At 38.0% G+C, this 20,937-nt stretch overlaps 1 protein-coding gene across 1 annotated transcript; it reads right to left on the reverse strand.

Moving 5' to 3' along the window:
* Window positions 1-17,234: 17,234 nt before the first annotated feature.
* On the reverse strand, window positions 17,235-20,444 carry LOC104238947 (uncharacterized). Its single transcript, XM_009793465.2, has one exon. It carries the CDS (start codon window positions 19,975-19,977, stop codon window positions 17,551-17,553), a length of 2,427 nt encoding a protein of 808 aa, XP_009791767.1. The 5' UTR covers window positions 19,978-20,444; the 3' UTR covers window positions 17,235-17,550.
* Window positions 20,445-20,937: the final 493 nt, after the last annotated feature.

Here is a 20,937-nt window from a genome sequence, read left to right on the forward strand (position 1 = left end):
TTTGGCCAGGGCTAGCTGCATTGCATGCATCTCTAGTCCCATCCTTTCAATCTTTTCCATTGCCTCTTTTAGCAACTGGCTCATCGGCCTTTCTTCCTCATTACTATTCTCAGAAGTAGTCATGCTTGTTGCTACCGGTCCTTTGGATCTGGTTTGGTATGAATGTGTTGCCAGAATTCTTTAACAACTAACTGTCTGGTATCAGACAACAACAAACTTTGTTAGTGTTAGAGCTTAACAGATTTGATCATAACACATAGAGGATGCAATGCACCTAGGCAGTTAACCGTTTCTACATGCTTTGCTTCAAACCACATGCGTCATCCCGGCTTGTTCATTCGTCTCTTTTAAAGTATTTTGCGAAACTCTGCGTTTTATTTTATTTACATTTTCTTTTCTTTATTTATTAAAAGCGGTCGAATCTTATGGGGATTGCCTACGTATCACGTCCCCGCGTGAATCAGACCAGGCGTAGTTCTGCCCCAAAGTAAAGACACATAGAAATTCTTCCGGAGTCACTTAATTTCATTATCAAAATTTGCTATTACACATTGCTTCAAACAACATAGCAACAGTACAGACTCCACGGTTCTTTGACCCTATTTGATTGAAGGAGAAATGGAAAACAACATATGGGAAAACATCAAAGCTCAACTAAAACAAGACTCGACCAGAGGTTAATTTTCCAACTTAGGGACCCGCGAGGCATCGTTCGGCCTTTTCGCGGTTCTAGGTGCGAGATCCCTTTCGAGCTGCTCCAACTCGTGCATGGTCTGTTTGACATAACCCATCACTACTGGGAGAACGGTAACGCAGGTCATGTTTTCACACCGTCGACACCTTCTGATGATGGCATGGGCAATGGCCCTGATCTTGTCTCTGGTTTTTTTCTTCTCTATGAGTAGGTGTCTTATCTGATCACTGCACGTCTTGAATACCTGTGAGTCCTGTATATGCTGATCCCTCAGCTGCCGCACTTCTTCCTTCATTTGGGCCAACAAGTCGTAACAGTATCTACTCTCCGATTGGAAATCCCCGGCCTGCTTAACTGCTTTAAACTCAAGTGTAGCCATCTCCCTCTTTATTTTGGCCACAGTCTTCTCGTGGTCACGTTTCAATTGGTTCAAACATCGGCGATGCTTATCTACTCTTGTTCCCCACCGTGCCTTGAACTCTGTCATGACCTTTTCGGATTCTTCTAACCTGTCTCGCCATTCCGTGATCTCTCTTTTCAAACCCTTTATCAACCGCTGGTCTGATCGACTTCTGGGCTGCTCATCGAGAGACAATCTCAATTTTTGGACTTGGGCCTTAAGCTCTTCATTCTCTTGGATCAATCTATTCTTTTCGCTTCGATCCGCCGCGATTTGTACGCTGTTATCGAATTTCAGACTGTCCATTTGTAGCTTCAAATCGCCAATCTCTGCCCGATAACCCTTCTCTTTTGCTAACCAGTTCCATTGCCCTTGGGATGATTCTACGAAATCTTTGAGATGCGGCCTCTTAGCCGGTCTTTCGTAGGACAGGCTACCTCTAAACCAAGCGTGATATTCTGGGGCGACTTCCCCTTTTGCCGTATCAATCACACAAGTGTTTGCTGTCAGATGTTGGCATTCACTCCAGATTTGGCGAACTTCTTCTTCAGGGAAATGACCGTTCGGACTGATTTCAATCACTTGGGTACTCAAATCTTCATCTTTCGGTACCACTTGGTACCTCCCAAGTTGCCTCAAAACCCGATACGGTGCATAGGGTTGGATACTTTTCAGTCCCATCAACAGAAAGTGAGGCCGGGTTGCCGGCATGTATATGATTTCCTCGATAGGTGACCATCCGAGCGTCCACTGGACTTGGCTGGCAGTGAGAGTTCGGAGAAATGCGGTCCATGATGTGACTCCCTCAGGTAAATTGAACCCTTTGATTCTCGTGTAGAATTCTCCAATACAAGTTTTCTCTGGCGAACCATAACCCAAAAGTGAGGAGCGATGGCATAAATGATCGGTCATCCACATTTGCAACAGTAGGTTACATCCTTCGAAAAAGTCGCCCCTGGCTCGACAAGCAGTGAGAGCCCGGAAAATGTCAGCCATAATCATAGGCGCCAGAGTACTTTTATCTTGGGTAAGCAAAGTATTGACGACCCCGGTTATCTTTAGATCAATGTTTCCATCTTTCCTAGGGAACACTATAAGACCCAGAAAGGCTGTCATAAAAGCCACTAGCCTGTGTTCGTCCCACTTTTGTCGGTTGCCTCTACTGCATAGTTTGAAATCCGGCTTATTGAACCCGCCCACGTGGCCGTATCTAGCATATATGAGGTGGAGACTGCAGAATCCTTTGGCAAGATCTGGATGGTGGAATGTCCGAGGTATTTTTAGGAAATCCAGAAACCTGTGTACCGTGACAGCTCTAGGTGCAATCAAGTATTTGAACCTAAAAGGGGCTTCATCAATCCCGATGTACCCTGCTATTTCTTCCAACGTCGGGGTGAGCTCGAAGTCCGAAAAATGGAACACGTTGTGTGCGGAATCCCAACAAGTGACCAATGATCTGATGATATCACCCCGAGGCTGAACGTTTAGTAGGTCCGGGAGACCTTTCAGATATTTCCTTACTTTGTCTTGCCCTTCTTTGCCTAAGTCGTTCCACCATAACCGCAATTCAAACGGGATCTTGGTCATTACTGAAAAAGGTTCGTTTTGTACCGTGCTCATCCTGCACATTTATTAGGGTGATTATGCCAAGTGAATAAAAAATAAAACTTTATTTAGACGTATACTTTTTATAAAACTTTATGAAAAACCCTGCACATTTATTACCTTTTTTTTTTTGAAAATTAAGGGTCTAAAAACTTTCATGACTTTTGGCAAAACAAGTAATTTTGCCACAAATAAAGACATATATTTATATTTATATATATATATGTAGAGATATATATATATCAAAAATAAGACTCTTTTCCATCTTCATTTTTGTGACAGGACAAACTATATATATATATATATATATATATATATATATATATTTTTTTTATAAAAAGTATATTAAAGCAGAACGACGACCCCTTTTTTTCTCTTCTTTTCTATTTTTCCTTTGCAATTAATAAAACAAAACTAATAAGACATTTTCTTTTCATTTTCTCAAAATTTCGGCAGAGTTTTGACGGTATTTTGGCATTGGCCTTTTTTTCAAAAATAAACAATTAACTCCTTAACCGCTATTCCTTCCTTTTTTCTTTTTTTTTTCTTTTTTTTTCAATTTCACATTATTCAAACACTGGTCAGCATGCGGGCTCGAGACAAATAAATGCACGGAAAACAAATGGGATGCATTAGGATGGTCCTTTCATATCAGGTTGCTAGTCCTAGACGGACCCAACCCCTGTGTTGAGTCCCCTAAGTCATATGCAACATGATGCAAATAAGCGTTCCTACTAGGGATCCGGCATGAAGTCACGTTATTCTATGTTCAAAACCTGGGTCAGTGTTCTAGACAGTGTACCCGAGCGGACAACTCGAGCCGAGGAGGGGCAACTTACCGGGAACCAAAAGGCCGTCCGGCTTCGTAACTTATCCGTCCTCTTTCTTATTTCGGGTATTGACACTAACAGAATAGGGAGTCTCGACCAGCGAGCCTTTCCCCGGAGGAAAGAAGAGATGGGTTTCGGCACAGTTTATATACAGTTCAGATAATATCAAAGCGGTAAAAGCAACATTTAGCACATTAGGCTCAAACATATGAACATCAGATATAACCAAATATAACAATTTATCTAAGCTCGAATTTCTAACCCTGAACCAGTGGTTATGGGTCAAAGTCCCCAGCAGAGTCGCCAGAGCAGTCATACCTCCTTTTTCCGTACCCGCGAGGGGACAAGGGAGTTTTTTCCAATTAAAGGACAATCGAAAGGGGATTTATTTGTTTATTTCAGAGTTGCCACTTGGGAGGTTTAGGGTGTCCCAAGTCACCAATTTTAATCCCGAATCAAGGAAAATAATGACTCTATATTACAGTCTGCGTACCAGAAATCCGGATAAGGAATTCTGTTAACCCGGGAGAAGGTGTTAGGCATTCCCGAGTTCCATGGTTCTAGCACGGTCGCTCAACTGTTATATTCGGCTTGATTATCTGATTTTATACAAGTGTGAACTTATGTGCAAAATTTAACTTTTAACCGCTTTTATCATTTACTGTTTTTATCAAGAATTGCAACGTTGTGAAAATGTATCTCGAACCGCGTTACAATCAATGTACCCGTGGTCGTCGACACACTTTGACTCCGTTGAGATTTGGATTTGGGTCACATCAATGTGCACCCGAGTTTAAGGAAATTAAATTATTAAAGGCGCGCCTAAAGCGACTAGCGTATTTATTTTGGGTAAGACCGTGGAATTTTACTAAACGGTCCATCCCGAAGTCCAAATAATTTTTAAAGCAAATATTTACTGAGGGCCCCGCAATTTGTATTTTATTTGGCGAGGCTCATCTCATTCTTATTTTTTATTATTTTTTTTAAAATGAATTTGCAACGTCATGGACACGCACCTCGAACCACGCCACAATCAATGTACCCGTGATTAGAAACACATTTCGACTCCGTTGAGAATTGGATTTGGGTCACATAAATGTGCACCCGGGTTTAAGAAGGTAAGATTTATTAAGGCGCGTCCTAAAAGAGTCTAACGTATTGTTATTTTTAGGAGAGTTGTGAGATTTGCTAAACAACCCGTCCTGGAACCTAGATGCTTTGATAATACACATTTAAACAAGGGCCCCGCGTCTGCGCGTTTTGTTTATTTTCATCGAGGCTCATCTCGTTCTTATTTTTTTTTAAAAGGATATCCTATAACAACTACGTTTCTCGTCGTGTTTGTCTTTATCAATTGAAAACAGTAGATAGTCCTAATTAATTAAATGCTTGCAAGTTGTTTGTAATGACATTCAGAAAAGCTAAAAAATTTCAGAAATGAGGCTGTATGTACAGTCAGCCGAACAAACAATTATAGGCCCAAATCCAGCCCATGCGTGATAGGCCAGACCTGGGCCTCTGCCTGTTCGACGCGGGCCTACTTGGTTTGCTTCGATTTGGGCTCGACCTTCATGAGGTTGAGGCCCTAAACTGATTCTTTGTTCTGTGAAATGAGTTTATCAATTTATGTGACAATATGGCAAAAGGAGAAAGAACTTTAACTAAAACGGATAGCTTTCCTATTTGGCCTACATTAGAGAATATACTACACCATCAGACTAAGTCTGAAATACAACTTATTACACTGGGCATATTTTTTCACCTAGCAGCATACATACAAGGCTAGCATTCGTTAACCTACATTGATATACTTAGTATGTAGGCTGCTTCTATTGTCCAAACAAAAATGTAACTATTTCATGACATTTAGAGTAACAGTTCATGTATATATATAAAAAACAATCTGCAGGTCTTCTCTTTTGCATTCATGCTCAAACTTTCAGTTACATTTGTGGTATTAATTGTGTACCTGGTATGGAGGACAAAGAAGGAAGGAATGATCAGCTAGGCAGTATGCAGTAAACACAGCAACAACAGATACACAGCAACAACCAAATAGCCACGAAGATGAAGCTCACACGTTGGTCGAACAGCAGACAAATATTCCCAGGAAGCAAGATAGGAAACAAGACCAATCGAGAAAAGAACCAGAATATTTTGTGCTATAGCCAACAGAAATTCAATAACCACCAAAGCTCAGTACACAACCAGCACAGTTTCAAACAATCAGGAAGACTACAACTCAATGTACAGCACACAAAACTCAATGTAGTAGCAATCACAGCTGAAGATACACAGGCTTCTCTTAATGGAACAGTAATCAACCTAGTTAGGATGACCAGCTTGATTTCTTATGCAGTTTTGGACAATGTTCAGTTACCAGTATTTTCTGGAAATTTCTTTCTGTTTTTCTTCACTTTTCTTTAACTCACAAAATCCCTCTCAAAACTAAAATTTCCAGCCCCTCCTTATGTTCTAAAACAGCTTATTTATAAGCTAATCGACCTAGTGCAGCCAAGCTGCCTGCTTCCTGCAACTTGCAGTCTGCCCATCCCTATTAAGCCCATCCTTAAGCATCTTTTGATGCCAGCCCTTTTGTTCCCCACGCCTGGCTTTCTTTAATCAAGAGTTATGGGTTCATTTTAGTATTCATTTTAAATTCCCATGCTCTTATGTCTTGTTCCCCATTGGCATTAATTTAATCCCAAATTAGTACCCTACTTGTCAGCTCATTTAAACTAATCATTTTTGTTCTTTTCAAACCCCAGACTACCCTTGCTAGCCCTTGATTATCACTGCCCTGCCCATTGCAGTATCAGGGCACTTTGGGCTTTGACCATTCGATTTCAGAACTGCCCCAACCTGGCTTTTTAATTGTTTACAAGGTAGTTACAAGCTAATATTCAGGCAATGCCCAATTCAAATCACAATACAGGCCCATTCAGAATATTTGAACATTCAGTCGTAGGAGACTAATCGACGACATTTATCAAGTCGACTACACTAATTATAACGGGTAATAATCAGTCGTTCAAATAAACAACACATACAGGGACCTAAAGGGCATCAGACAATTTTTGTTCAATTACTGGGGCTATATGAATTAATTCGTTTGACGACTAATCTAATCGAACATGTACATCACAGAATACATTCAAATCATACACAGAAAACAATTGACCAAATAAAAGGTCTTTACAGAGATGAAAGAAATCCGAATGAAAAATAACAAAAAATAACAAACAAACACAACGAAACATGCTGACCACTTAATCAAAACTAACACAAAAGAAAGGAAAACTTACCGAAAATGTTTAAATCAAACAGACCCAAATCTGATTCAACTTCAAACTTTTGAGGCCGAACAAACTTTAATCAGGGTGTTCTCACATGAGAACACCTTGATTAAGGTCTATTAGACCTCAAACCCATGTCCAAACCGGCCGGATTCCCCAGGTGCATGTGTTCTAAAGTCTGGATTTCCAGATCTGATTTTTAGGGAGTTGTGGGTAGATTCGGACCAAACCAAGTTTGGTTTGGTCACGAGGAAGGTCAGGGGAGTGTCTGGTATGAAGATGGGGTGGTTTGTCATAGATCCGGGTTCGACTCAAATCTTCAAATGAAGATTCGAGACGAACGAAAGTGATTCGAGGCTCGTGGTTAGTGGATTCGTGTTCAGGACAATGAGGTGGTCCTAGGGTGTTTAGGAGGCGGTCATCGGCGTTCATGCCGCCGACTTTAATGGCGAGGGATACTGGGGCGGCTGCTAGGGTTCGGGGATGAGAAGGGGTTGGGGAAGGAGATGACTGAAGGGGGGTTCGGATAGGGGGTGCGGGGTAAAGGGTTGAGTTTATATATGGGGAGTCTGATTGGATCTGAGCCGTTAGATCAGATGATCTCAACGGCTTAGATCTGATGCTGAGAAACGAGACGGGGTCGTTTGATAGTTAAACGGGGTCGTTTGGTTTAAATGAGGGGTTGGGTCGGATTGGTTCCTGGGTCGGGTTTTGAAACGGGTTACTGATAGTGATCCTGAGCCGTTGGATCGAGAGTTTGAACGGCCCAGATCAGACGCATGATGCGGCGTCGTTTTGGGAGGTGGTCAGGGCAGGCCTGGTTTGGACCGGGTCAGATCGTTGGTTTGGGTCTGTTTTTTTTTTGTCTTATTTTTTTTTTGGCCCAACTTGATTTCAACTCTCTTTTTTTCTTTCTTTTGTTTTCCAATTTAAAGAAAAAATAAAAATAACTAATAAAGCAAAAAATGAAATTAAAACAAATAACAATATAGCACTTCAACATAATTATCATACCAAATAAAATGTTTAAGTAAGTTAAATCATAACCTAGAACAGACGGTACACACATATATATTTTGAATTTTCTTTTAATGACACATATTTTTTGTATTTTTGTTTGATAACGACTAAATGCGAAATGGACAGACCTACAAACGACTAATAACACATGTCACGAAAAAAAATCAAAAATTGTACAGCGAAATCATTTGTCACTATTTTTATTTTTTGTTGGAGCGATTGCTCGTAAAGCAAAAATCACGTGCTTACAGTGATTTAGATGAGGATATTTATATGGAGTAACCTGATGGTTTTGTAACTAAGAGAAAAGAAAATTATGTATGCAAATTTTAAAAAGAGCCTGTATGGATGGAAACAATCTCCAAGGCAATGGTATTTGAAGTTTGAATCTGTCATAGAAGAACAAGGGCACAAGAAAACTTCTTCAGACCATTGTGTATTCTTCCAGAAGTTCTCTGATGATAATTTTATTATTTTATTGCTCTATGTGGATGACATACTTATTGTTGGCAAGAATTAAATCCAGAATTGGAGTCCTTAAGAAGCAGTTGAGCAAATCGTTTGCGATGAAGGACTTGGGGCCATCAAAGAAAATCTTGGGCATTCAAATCTACCGACACAGAAATAGAAAGGAGTTATTTCTGTCCCAGAAGCAATACATTGAGAATGTACTCAAGAGGTTCAATATGACAGATATAAAAGTGGTTAGTACTTCTCTTGCTAAATACTTTAAATTGAGTATTAGTTAGAGTCCATCTACCGATGAAGAAAAAAAGGAGATGTCTCGTATTCCTTACTCTTCTGTCATTGGTAGCTTGATGTATGCTATGGTTTGCACTAGATCAGATATTGCACATGCAGTTGGTACTGTTAGTAGATTCCTTTCTAATCCTGAAAAAGAACATTGGGATGGAGTAAAATGGATATTAAGGTATTTGAAAGGTACTGCAAATTTGAAGCTGTGCTTTGGTAATGACAAGCCTAAACTTGTTTGTTACACAGACTCTGATTTAGGAGGCAATTTTGATAATTCAAAATCCACTTCCGGTTATTTGATCACTTTTGCAGGGGGAGCTATTTCTTGGCAATCTAGACTATAGAAGTGCATAGCTGTATCCACCATAGAAGCCGAATATATTGTTGTCACAGAAGGTGCCAAAGAACTATTATGGATGAAGGAGTTTATTATTGATTTTGGCTTTGAGCAGCCAAGGTACATCTTATTTTGTGATAATCAGAGTGCTATCTATCTCACCAAGCACTCCACTTTTCATTCTAAGACCAAACATATAACTAGAAAGTATCAATGGATAAGAATGGCCGTGGAAGAGAAATTATTTGAGGTTGAGAAGATACACACTGATGAAAATCCTTCGGATATGCTGACAAAGGCGGTGGTTGCAGATAAACATGAATTTTGCAGAAAATTGGCAGGCATGAAGCCTGTCAATAGTTCCTCTACTTGAAGACACATTTGTCCCCTTGGCTGAAGGGGTAGTTTGTTGGGCACATGCCCATGTTGTCCAACCAAAGACCCAATGACTTAATCCTATTCTCTTTTGGTTTCCATTCCTATTTGGAATTGGATTCGGTTTATTCCTATTTTGAGTGGGTTTTGGCTTAAAGAGAAAGCACCACTCATGATCTATAAATAGGACAATCTTGGAGAATTATTCTATCCTCATTAATACAAGTCTTTGAAAGACTTAAGCACATAAGAGTGGTTTTTGAGAGAGCTTTCGTCAAGAGAGAAGAGAGAGGAAAAATATTTGTTTTGCTGTAGATTTTTATTCCGACCAGCCAACATTCAGATCACGTTTTTATTCGTTAACCGTTGGATCGGGCTGAAATTGTGACTGAGTGTTCGTAACATCTTCTCTTGGATTTGAACGGTGAAGATCGGACTTGGAGGCTCGTAGCATCAGATTTCGAGCCTCGAACAACCGCTTTATTTTTGTGGATTCTCCTCTTTCTTCAATTGATTAGTTGTTCCTCTTATTGCTATTGTTGCTCCGTGTTTGACACTTGTTGTGTAGCCAATTTGGAGAACTTTTGTAACCCTCTTATTTTTATAGTGAAGCTTTAGATCTTTGTGATCCCGTAGTTTTTACCTTCGAATTGAAAGGTTTTCCACGTTAAAATTTGGTGTTCTTTACCTTGTTTATTTTCGAGTTTGCCTCTTTTTCGACATAACAGAATCCTGAGTCCGCCTCTGCCACCCCTCCTCCCCCCAAAAAAAAAAAAAAGAAAATACAACACAAATATGTTCTTTCATTTTTCTGAAATTGGATTAGCTAGTCATCAAAGATAAGGTAAAATAGTTGAGGTTTTATAATTCTAAGTTTTTTTTTCTTCGGGTAATTCTAAGTTAACTATATAAAATTCATTCGAGGGATAGTGAATGATGTATCTGGCATACAATGTTAATTCATGATTTGTTGATTAACTTAATTTTTTGTGCTTAGCACTCTTTTCTTATCCACTAAGCGAAGCTAAGAAGTATATATTTTTAAGTTAAAAAGTTTCACTAACTATATATCAATATAGACCGTACCCAACGTACGTATATATTAAACCCTACTCTCGTGAACAAAATAACTAGTCAATGTTTATTTGGGGGTGGGTGTGGGTGTGGGCGGGTATTTTAGTGGACAAATAATTTTTTTTCTTTTTTGCCCAATACGAATACTTATATTAAGAGAGTTATTACAAGATGGACTATTCTTGTTGTTACATAGTTTGCTTCCCTATACACATGCTTAACTTCTTTTATCATTTCAGCTTATCTGAAATAATTTTAGTAAATATTTAGCCTATTTTTAATCAAATGAAACGGTTATAATATTTGAGAGTCTTGGTGATACTTTCTAAACACAACTGTTTCTTTTCAAAATTAATTCTTCTATAAATAAATTCAATTAAACACATTACTTTTCAAAAGTCAAATTCAAACGCCACCTAAAATACTAGCAGCCTGGTATAGTTGTACAATATATATAACCTTAGGTATGGACCATTTTTAGTAGTAGGTACGCCATATGATACACGTGGGATTCCAAAGATTTCAGAATATATATCTACTCATTTGGAGTAGAATGGTAAGAACTTTTTATCGAAATTTTTTATGCAACTCGAAGCAAATTCAATTTTGAATATCTTTTTTTAGAAAATAGAGTAAGAGCATAAAAAAGTTTGTAAACTGAATATTTTTCTTATAAATGGGTCCATCCGACGTAAATTCAGATAAATATATGGTAATTGATTTCAAATATATCGAATTCAGGTGAAAAATATATTTTCAAAAGTTGTTATATGAAATGAAAGATGCAACAAAAAGTAGAACAAAAAAAAAAGAAAAAGGGCTTTTTAAAATTGTGGCAGCGTAATCAAGACGAAAGGAAATGGTTGGTCCCAATGTCACAAGGCACAAAGAAAATACTGTACCATGTGAAACTACAGTAGAAATTAAAATAAAAGTGTACTATTATCCGTATCTTTCCTTTCCTTAAGAATCTATCTCACTGTAATCATTTTTTGCCTCTTATATTTAACTTTTATTAGGATAAAAAAGGACCCTTGGCCAATTTGCTTATTTTGTACTAGGAAATAAATTTTGAACCATAGTGGATAGAAAAGACATGTGATTCTCAAATTTCTCCTTCTTTTACGGGAAAATAATCTAACTTTTTACGAGTATCTATCTGAAAATTCAGAATATAAAGTTGTACTAGTAATTAGTAAAGACTACTAAACAGTTCAATCAAAATTCTGAGAAATCTTGGATGAGGTCGAGTTCACTTGTAAATAGAAAATCCATCTACAAAAGTTTGACCAAAATTAAATCAATTCTAAGAAAAATAAAATTCAAAGTACTTAAGGGTGTGACCTAGTGACAAGTGCACACATAATCATTCTTAGATATGCTATTTAGAGATTAATCAGTACTTATTTTATCCTAAAATTTTAAACTAAAAATCTTAACTTCATGACAACTCAAAACATTTTTGTCCCGAAAATTTGGACTAAAAAACTGAAATTCAAAATGCACTGGCTAATTCTTAAATAACAGCTACCTTGTGTCATTTCTACGTTAGGACCATGAGATCTCAAGTTCAATTCACAATAGAGACAAAAAATATTAGGTGATTTTTTCCAATCTGTCCAAATTTTGGTGGATAAAATTGCTGACGAGAGGTAACAGAAATCTCGAGCAATTAGTCAAACTTTTATGCAAGCTGACCCGAATACGAGTATAGCGAGAGGGTATGGACCGTAAAGAAAGAGATGATGGGAAAAAAGAAAAGGGGAAGATGATTACAAAGGTATTGGGAGAGGAAAAGAATCTCGTAGAAAAGGGAAGAAATATTTGTCGTCCTGCAACAATGATTATACCTCTTCTTCTTCTTTTTTTTCTCACTTTATTTTTTAAGCTTTGGCCTTTAGGTAAAAGAACATGAGTGGAGTGAAGCATAACAATTGGTTTGAACCGTTCAATTCAAAGTAGAACAGTGAGAGGTTAAGACATAGTTAGGTGAGCAGTCAGTCTGTTTTAGTATTTGGACAAAGCATAACTACACCTTGCCGACAGGAATTTCTGTCTCTCCACTAAATTGGTAATTACAGATAATTGGCCCCATACCCCTAATAAAGTTACCATATACGCCTTATAGCATGTTTCACTAAGCTTTTAAAATCTGCATGAGAAATGTTATTTTCAAAAGTACTTTTCAAAAAATATTTTTGACGAGAATCGATTTGTATTTGGCTAATTAATTTGAAAAGTACTTTTGAGCGGTAATTAGTATTTGACCAAGCTGTTAAAAACTGCTTCTAAGTGTATTTTTCTCAAAAGTGCTTCCTCAGAAAAGTGCTTTTGGAGAGAAGCTATATACTCCTCAAAAACTGCTTCCGTTTCTCCTCAAAAACACTTTTTTCCTTCTAAAAGCTTGGCCAAACACCTCAAATTTTGGCCGAAAGTGCTTTTGGCAAAAAAAAAAAAAAGCACTTTTGACCCAAAAAAATACTTGGCCAAACAGGCAATTAATAGGAGCTAATAGCCCGTTTGACTAAGCAGCAAAAATCAGCTTATTTTGAGAAGTGCTTTTTTTCAAAAGTGCTTTTCTCAAAAGTATTTTTGGTGAGAAGCAGTTTGTGTTTGGCTAATTAGTTTGAAAAACACTTCTGAGCAGCAATTAGTATTTGACCAAGCTTTAAAAAACTGCTTTTAAGTGTATTTTTCTCAAAAGTGCTTCTCAAAAAAGTACTTTTGAAGAGAAGCTAATTTTTTCTGCTTCTCCAAAACTGCTTCTGCTTCTCCTCAAAAGCATTTTTTTCCTTCCAAAAGCTTGGCCAAACATCTCAATTGTTGGTCAAAAGCACTTTTGGCAAAAAAAAAAAAAAGTACTTTTGGCCAAAAAGGCTATAAATCCCCTCCCTCAACTCACCCACCCACCACCACCACAATGCCTACATGATATTCAGACATCAAATGAAAAAAATCACCTAGTATTTTTAAGCTTCCGTTGAGATTTGAACTTGAGAAGTACGAACTTATTTTATTAACCGCTATGCTATACTCTTGGGTACAACTCCCTTCTCTCTCTTTCCTTTTTTTTGGGGGTTGCATTTTTTGCATATTTGTTTTGTTGACTTAGCTAATTTGAATTTAGCTCGAATAATTAAATAAAGATGTTTTCTCATAGCTCGAATTTGAAACCGCTGCATAGGTTGAAAGATTCCAATCATCAATAGCCTATAGTCGGTGGTCCCTTCTATTATTCTACTCTACTCACTTCCACCCACCCCCATAAAAATGTACTAACACAAATTTTCGTTTTTCCAAAATTTTGAACTCTTATATATTTCTCCAAGCTCAAAAGTGACATTTGAATCTTAAAATTGGACCCATTCTCGTGACAATACATGCAAATTTACTTGGAATACGTAGTTTATTAAAATTTTCAACCCTGTATAATTTTAAGTCAAAAATAGGTTTATTCTATCTCATCACAGGCTGTTCAGCAGTTAGGATCACGCTATAGATGCAGTTCTCGTCTCTGTCCGGTTGGGTTTGAGACTAGGACATTCCGTACCATGTTTCTCAATTTAAGTAAAATGTCAAACTAGCCCCCAATTCTTAGCTCCCATTTGGCTATAAAATTTAGGAGTTCTTTTTTCAAACTTTGTTTTTAAATATCTATTTGTTTATTGATTTTAATCATTTTTTGGAAAATTTGAAGACAAAATCTTTAAATCCCAAAATCAGCTCTATAGAATTTTTTGAAGTTTCTTACTCACAAAACTTCAAATTTTTTCCAAATAAAATACATGTCCAAACACAATCTCATTCCTCTGTTTTAGCAATCAGCCTAGAAGATGTTGATCTAGATGAGTGTTTTACCAGAGTCTTCAAATAAAGTCAAACACTCATTCTTTTCATTTCTGTGAAGGATCTCCCTAATTTCGACCCTAAAAACTAACTCATGAGGCGAAGAGTTGTAGAACACTTATAATCTTGCCATATTCTCCCTCATTTGTTTGATGTGGGAGGGTGTCACACTCTCACCACCCTAAACGACAACGCCCTTGCTATCGTCCAATTGCCCGACTCGGGTACAATTTTACAATAGTACTCGACACGAGGCGAGACTGGCTCCGATATCACTGTGTCACAATGCAATGAAGATCTAGTGAGGATGATCACTTTCAATAGTATCTCTAGCTAACAGCTAGATAAAGTAGCCAGGTTAAGACTTTGAGATCAAAAGTTTATATGTACATTTCTACCTGTAGCAAATATTTTTTTTCCAAGTTAAATGATTCTTTACAGTCCCATTATATAGCAGTCATTATAAATTTTTCTTTTCATCATTGAACATTATGATACATCCTCAATATTTTGCTTTAATTGGTATAAACAGCATTGTATAGAATATGGCATATGGAAAAAGAAGGCTCGTACGAAAATCAATCACTACCTACAAACCCCACAAAAAAATGATAGGAAAAAAGGAGAAAAAGGAAATAAGCCTTTCCATCAAAGGGTATCTCTCTTATGGTGCTATCCTACTATAGTTTAAGATAAGAATGAAATAAGAAAGCTCTTTAAAAATAATAGTATGAAACTTATGTTAACAACAATAGCAAGTGTGGTCATAGAATCTCTTTTTGGTAAGCTTAATCCTAACACAACCTATTTTTAAAAGATACTAAGTGACAGAAAAGTAAACAGCCACCACTTTTTCAAAGGAAAGGAGATTGTTCTAACATTGTCCCTAAGAGCTTTCCAAGAACTGCTTGATGCCATTAGAAAATTAGATGGAAACAAAGCAAAAGTCAAAAATCAAACATACTATCAAGTCACCAAAGAGTATATTTCTTTTGGAAACAGTCTTTCTGCCCTTCCAGGATAAGGGTAAGGTTGTGTACATCCTACCCTCCCCAAACTCCACTTGTGAGATTACACTGGGTGGTTGTTGTTGTTGCGCCAAAGAGTATATATTTCTTCAATGTTCGTGAATATGGTAAAAAGTGAACTCAACGAAAATGAGGGAGGCGTCAAGCTAAATCAAACTCTAAGAATCAAAATGATATAAAGATTATTTAGAATATATGCAAATTTTGATGAATGTATCATTAAAACCACAGTGAAATGCGGATAAAACTTTAACTATTACCGGGTGATGATGTTTTTTGTTTATGAAAGTCATCTGGAACCAGCAAAAATTAGTCAATCTTCGTTGCCATATCACTATCAAGCATCTCCTTGCATTGCTTCATGCCGACAATATTCTTCTACTTTGGGTCCTCTCACAACTTTTTCGCAATGATGAGGAGCATCATCCAATGACCCTGCATGAAATATTACAAGTTTTGAAATGTTTAAGTGAGAAGTTACCCCAAAGGTGATTTAACTTGAGAGCCTTTTTCCCCTCTCCAAAACAACCTAAGCTCCCTGTGTGCGGGGTCCGGGGAAGGGCCAGACCACAAGGGTCTATTGTACGCAGTCTTAACCCTACATTTGTACAAGAGGTTATTTCCGCAGCTCGAACCTGTGAACTCTTGGTAGCAACTTTACCAGTTACGTCAAGGCTCCACTTCTCTCTCCAAAACAACCAATTTTTAGAAACACTTCCACTACTTTCGCAACAGGGGTCCATACCCCTCCACTCAAAACAAGAGTCAGTTGTTGGAAGTGCTCTTCCAGCTATAAAGATTGATCAAAGTGTCCTTGAGGGAAGGGGGTTGTTGCCAAAGCTAGCAAAAAACTTGTCGCATAGGGCTCCATCAGTCTTAACAACCTCCGTCTTTTTAATCAAAAGTGCGCAGGTGAAAATTCTTGAATAATGTCCTTCTCTGATCATTTTCATAGTATCCTCTTCACATGATTTAACAGTTCTGCCAACCAAACATCTTATGGTGGTCTATCCGGTGTGACTATGACCTTGTCAAATACTTCTGCATCAAGAAAATTAAATAGCATTGCGCACAAGTCATACTTCATTTGATAAATAATATATGAATTCCTGCTGAAATAATACTGTCACAAAAGTTAGCTGAAAGATCAGTGCCAAATTTGCTCCTAGCCAAAAGGACTAGCATCTATTGTCAAGAGCACGGATAAAAAAGAACAAAGTGAAGTAGAGAAAACTAGTGAGGTTGAAAACAAATAAATACATTACTGGACCATCATATATATACTAATATCTAAACAGTTCTAACTAGTCAGTATACAGAATATAGCATGTTAACAAACAAATAGCAATATTAGTAGCTCTTCACAGCAATAATATATTATCACAGTTTGGTAACTCACCAACTTGGGGTCATTGCTCATACCAGACCGTGCCAGAATGATATCGAAGGCATGGATTCACACCAGATCCAAAGATGGTGTGTAGTGCAGAGGTACAGCATAGGTACAGAACCTACAGCAAAACCTCATCTGCGATCATCTTTCAAGTTCCTCGTACAAAAAGGATAGGCTGTGTCTGAGGTCAAAGTTTTTCATTTGCATCTTGATGGCACGTCCACACATTGTTGCATTTAGTTACCGCGGTCACATCTACTACCTGAGTCGGAAGAACTGAACATGGGATTTTCAGCAAAACCAAAATGGAATGGTATTTTGGAGTGAACATGTTAATTATTTTGAAATACCATTCAACAGATCATTCTAGGAGATCAGTTAAAGTATAAATTAACTTCTGGCTCAGCATTAGACCAATTATCTGTCCAGCATAATGAGGATACTTTTGACTTCCGAATCTACCATTGAAATATGACTTGCAAATTTCTGTCAAAACAAGTCCTTTGAGGTACCTTAATCTGGATATAACTAAATAAGGACTGTGAACAGAATGCAGCTTTAAGCCAAAAACTGAACGAACTTTCATCAAATTAATAGGATCTATTCAAGAGTAAATTTCTGATCTTACAAGAAAAGGGAAACAAAAACCTTTCCCTCTACATCAAAATTTATGAGTTCCAAAACTACCTAAGAACAAAAGCAGTACAAACATTTCTGTCCTGCAACTTCTCTCAATCAGCTTTTTCTTAGCAAGCAAGAAGCTGTTCTGCACATCACTGATTTTAAGAGTGAACAACTCTGCTCATGCAAGAAAGCACGACAGTGTGGAAAGAATTTCATTTCTTCAGAAAAAATTCCTACTAATGTAGTCATAAATAAATAAGAAAAAAGGAACACTACACAGAGGATGTATCAACAAAAACCTCATTTAGAACATCATCCTCACTGTTTGCCAAGGAAAAAAGCTCAGCATCTTTATCTTCATCATTAGAACAATCCCTCCTCTGAAGCTTTGAATGAGCAGCAACAAATATCAATTTTTGAGCCTTGTCCATACCCACTCTTGAATGGGAATGAGCATTCGCCCATCTCAAGAAAGACCAGTTGCACTTATAACCACATGAACTTGCACGAAGGAAGATTAGCCTAACGGCCACCTTGCCAAGTGACTTAAATTCAGTGAGGTGAGTTTCCCACACAAGTCTGCTACTTTGTGGATTAGCAATTTTCATCTTTCCAGAGCTGGCATCCCTTTGTTTCAATTGTACAGCTTGAGCATACACAGGATCAAGTCCTTCAGTTCTCCATTTCATAAGCTCCATTAATGCAATGTGAGCCTCTTCCCTAGACACAAGCCGGGTTATGAGCTTGTCCACATCTTTCTCTTGCTCTGGTGTCAGACATTTAAATGGAGGCAAGTACTTGCCACTATTGTCCCTAATCAGATAGAGAGGGTCAAGTATAAAAGCAGCAGCCCAAGCAGGATGGTAGTTCTTGTTAAATCTCCTTTCAATCACCTTCTCTACTGGTCCCTCGACAATGTGAAACTTCGAACACCAATCCTTCACTTTCACCCTAAGCTCCTCCCAAAGAGGAAGGCACTGCCCTACACGCGGCTTCTCTGTCTGGATATCCTGTGCCATTGTCTTAATCAGTTTTACCAGTGAATGCACTGCTTCAAGTTCATTCCAAAAATGTGGGCTCCTCATCATCTCTTCGATATCTCTAGCAATTTGCTCCTCCATAGACAATATCTTATAGGATTCATCCAACAATACTAATTGAAGTGCACGTGCTGAGCTCAGTATATCCTCCACTAATGTGTACACAGGTTCAAAATCTGATCTTTCATAACTACGCAATGGTATTCTCAATAAAGTAGCATGTCCATACTCCTGCAATTGATACTTGTGAAAACTATTCCGAACTTGAGACTTGTTATTAACAAAATTCGCAAGCTTTAAACAATTCCCAGTTACATTCTTTAACAAAGGAAGCTCCTTACTGAAATCCTTAACCAAACTATTAAACGCTTGATACTGACAAGAAACGTTAACCATCCAATGATGCTGATTCTCTAAGTTCCTCAAAGCCTTGGCCTTAAACTTATCTGCCACTATACCTACACATTGGTGCAAACTGTTGCCACAAATTTCAGAAATGGTCTCCATAAAAATCTCCTCTGCATACTTAGAATGCACGTATCCACTAGTGAACACTGCCCTTCTAAAGACACTGGTCCCATTGGGAAGATTCACAGACAAATTAACCAAATTCTCTTCACCATAATTCTTCGACTTCCAACCATCAGATGCAATCTGAAAGAACATAGCATCACGAATCTTCACCTCGGATTCAGCCTTTGCTTCCTCATACTTAGCATCCAATCTAGAACCCACAAAATCTCTCCTTGAGAGTGGCGGCAAACCAACTTGGTTTAAGAAAGATTTAAACTTTGGATGCTCAAGACTCGAAAACGAGACCGACCCACAACATTCATACACCCAATCAGCAAGATAATCAAGTGCTGAATCAATCTGGGATTTGCTTAATGTTGGGCCAGGTGATGCTTTAGGACTCTTTAGCTTCTTCACACTATCTTCTAGCATAGCTAAAGCACCTAAATCCTCTTTACCACCTGACAACATCAAATGCTGATGTGCATACACACCACCACCACTACCCACCGTACAACCCCCACTGCCTGCCATACAACCACCACTGCCACCAGTAGCAGTAACAACTGTAGTAGCCATTGAAACAACAGGGGAATAGGCTAACTCAACAGCAAATCTAGAGGGATCAACAATTGCTAAAGGTGGAACTTGGTACGACGTTGTAGTCACACTCCCCCCACCCCCACTTGAACTACCCCCACGTACCCCACCACCACCACCACCAGAAGAGCTCCGTTTACGGTGATTTAGCTGAGTTGGTGACGGAGATAAAGTGACGTTAGTAGTAGTTGGTGGCACAGAAGAAATGGGCTTTGCAACAGAGTTGCTGAAATTAGGACAAGTTCCTCTTTTAAGATGTTCAGAGGCAGTTCTTGAAGGGTTAGAAGCAGAGAAAACGGCGTCGCATAAGGAACAACGGAGTTTAACAGCTTTAGGAAGTCCGGTATCAGAATTGTGGACCAAAATAGGCTCAAGGTGAGCCCAGTACCAAGCCCCTTTACCTTTTACAGCTTTTGTCCGTACCATCACAAGCCCTTCGTACCTCTTGTGCACTGCCTTAGCATTAAGTTCGTCGACCGAGCCTCCGCCGCCGCCGGTGGAGTCCACGGTGGTTAAAGCTGTGGTTGTATTTGGTGTAGCAGCCATTTCGTTAAAATACCAGAAAAGCCCCTGTAATTATTAACGTATGATATATTAAAATGCAAAGGACGTGGCTTTATGTAAAATTGGTGTTTTTAAGGGGCATTTTTTGGGCATGCATTATTTTTAGCCGGGAAATGTTGCCGGCAAAGGTGGGAAAGTGGGTGACGGCCGGTGGTCCATTATTATAGAGAGAAAAAGTGTTTTGGACTGTAGTGGTCCTCTTAAGTTTCTTTATATGGTTTTTGAAACGTTTTTTTTGGCTGTGTTCGGAGTAAATTTCGAGAAGTTTCTATAGAGAGATACGAAAAAAGTTCTAGGTCGGAGTTCCGCCGGAAACGGTGCCGGAGAAGAAGAAGAAGAAGAAAAGGAGAGAGAGAGAGAGTGGTGTAGTTGAGAATTGAGAGCAGGCTTTGGTCTTAACACATAGGCGCGTGTTTACTGTTTGTTTGACGAATGGAACCTTCGTATGTTTTAACACACTTGCCCTCAATATCAGGCCGCTAAATAGTTTGGTTTTATAAATTGGTAGTAATATTTTCGTCATTATACATATTTTAAACCAAGTGTGACAAAATAGTTCTCCTAATACACTTTTAGTACTGATTTATTTGATATATTATGCCTATGGAAAGTCAATCTGTTTAATTTCTTTAACTAAACTAAATCAAAAAAAAAAATATGAAACTTTAAATTTTGATATTTTTAATTATTTTTTTGAAAATATTATTTGTTCATGGAATATTATAAATTTTTTTAATAGTTTTGAAATTTCTTTTCAAGTTTTCAAATTTTAGTTTAGGATAATTTTTCATTGAAAATCTTTTCTTCCACTCACAAGTCTTCAACTTTTTTTAAATAAAATGCATTTTCAAACACAATTTCAAATTTTTTTTTTTCGAATTTCAATTAAATTTATCTCTAAACGCTAGCTTATTTTCACAAAAAATAAATATTGGACTGGAG

This window comes from Nicotiana sylvestris, chromosome 8 (genome assembly GCF_000393655.2).
Source record: "Nicotiana sylvestris chromosome 8, ASM39365v2, whole genome shotgun sequence".
NCBI lineage: Eukaryota > Viridiplantae > Streptophyta > Magnoliopsida > Solanales > Solanaceae > Nicotiana > Nicotiana sylvestris.

Bases quoted from the DNA above. Each gene is read 5' to 3' on its own strand.
- LOC104238947 (XM_009793465.2), bottom strand. From the start codon at position 19,977: ATGGCTGCTACACCAAATACAACCACAGCTTTAACCACCGTGGACTCC.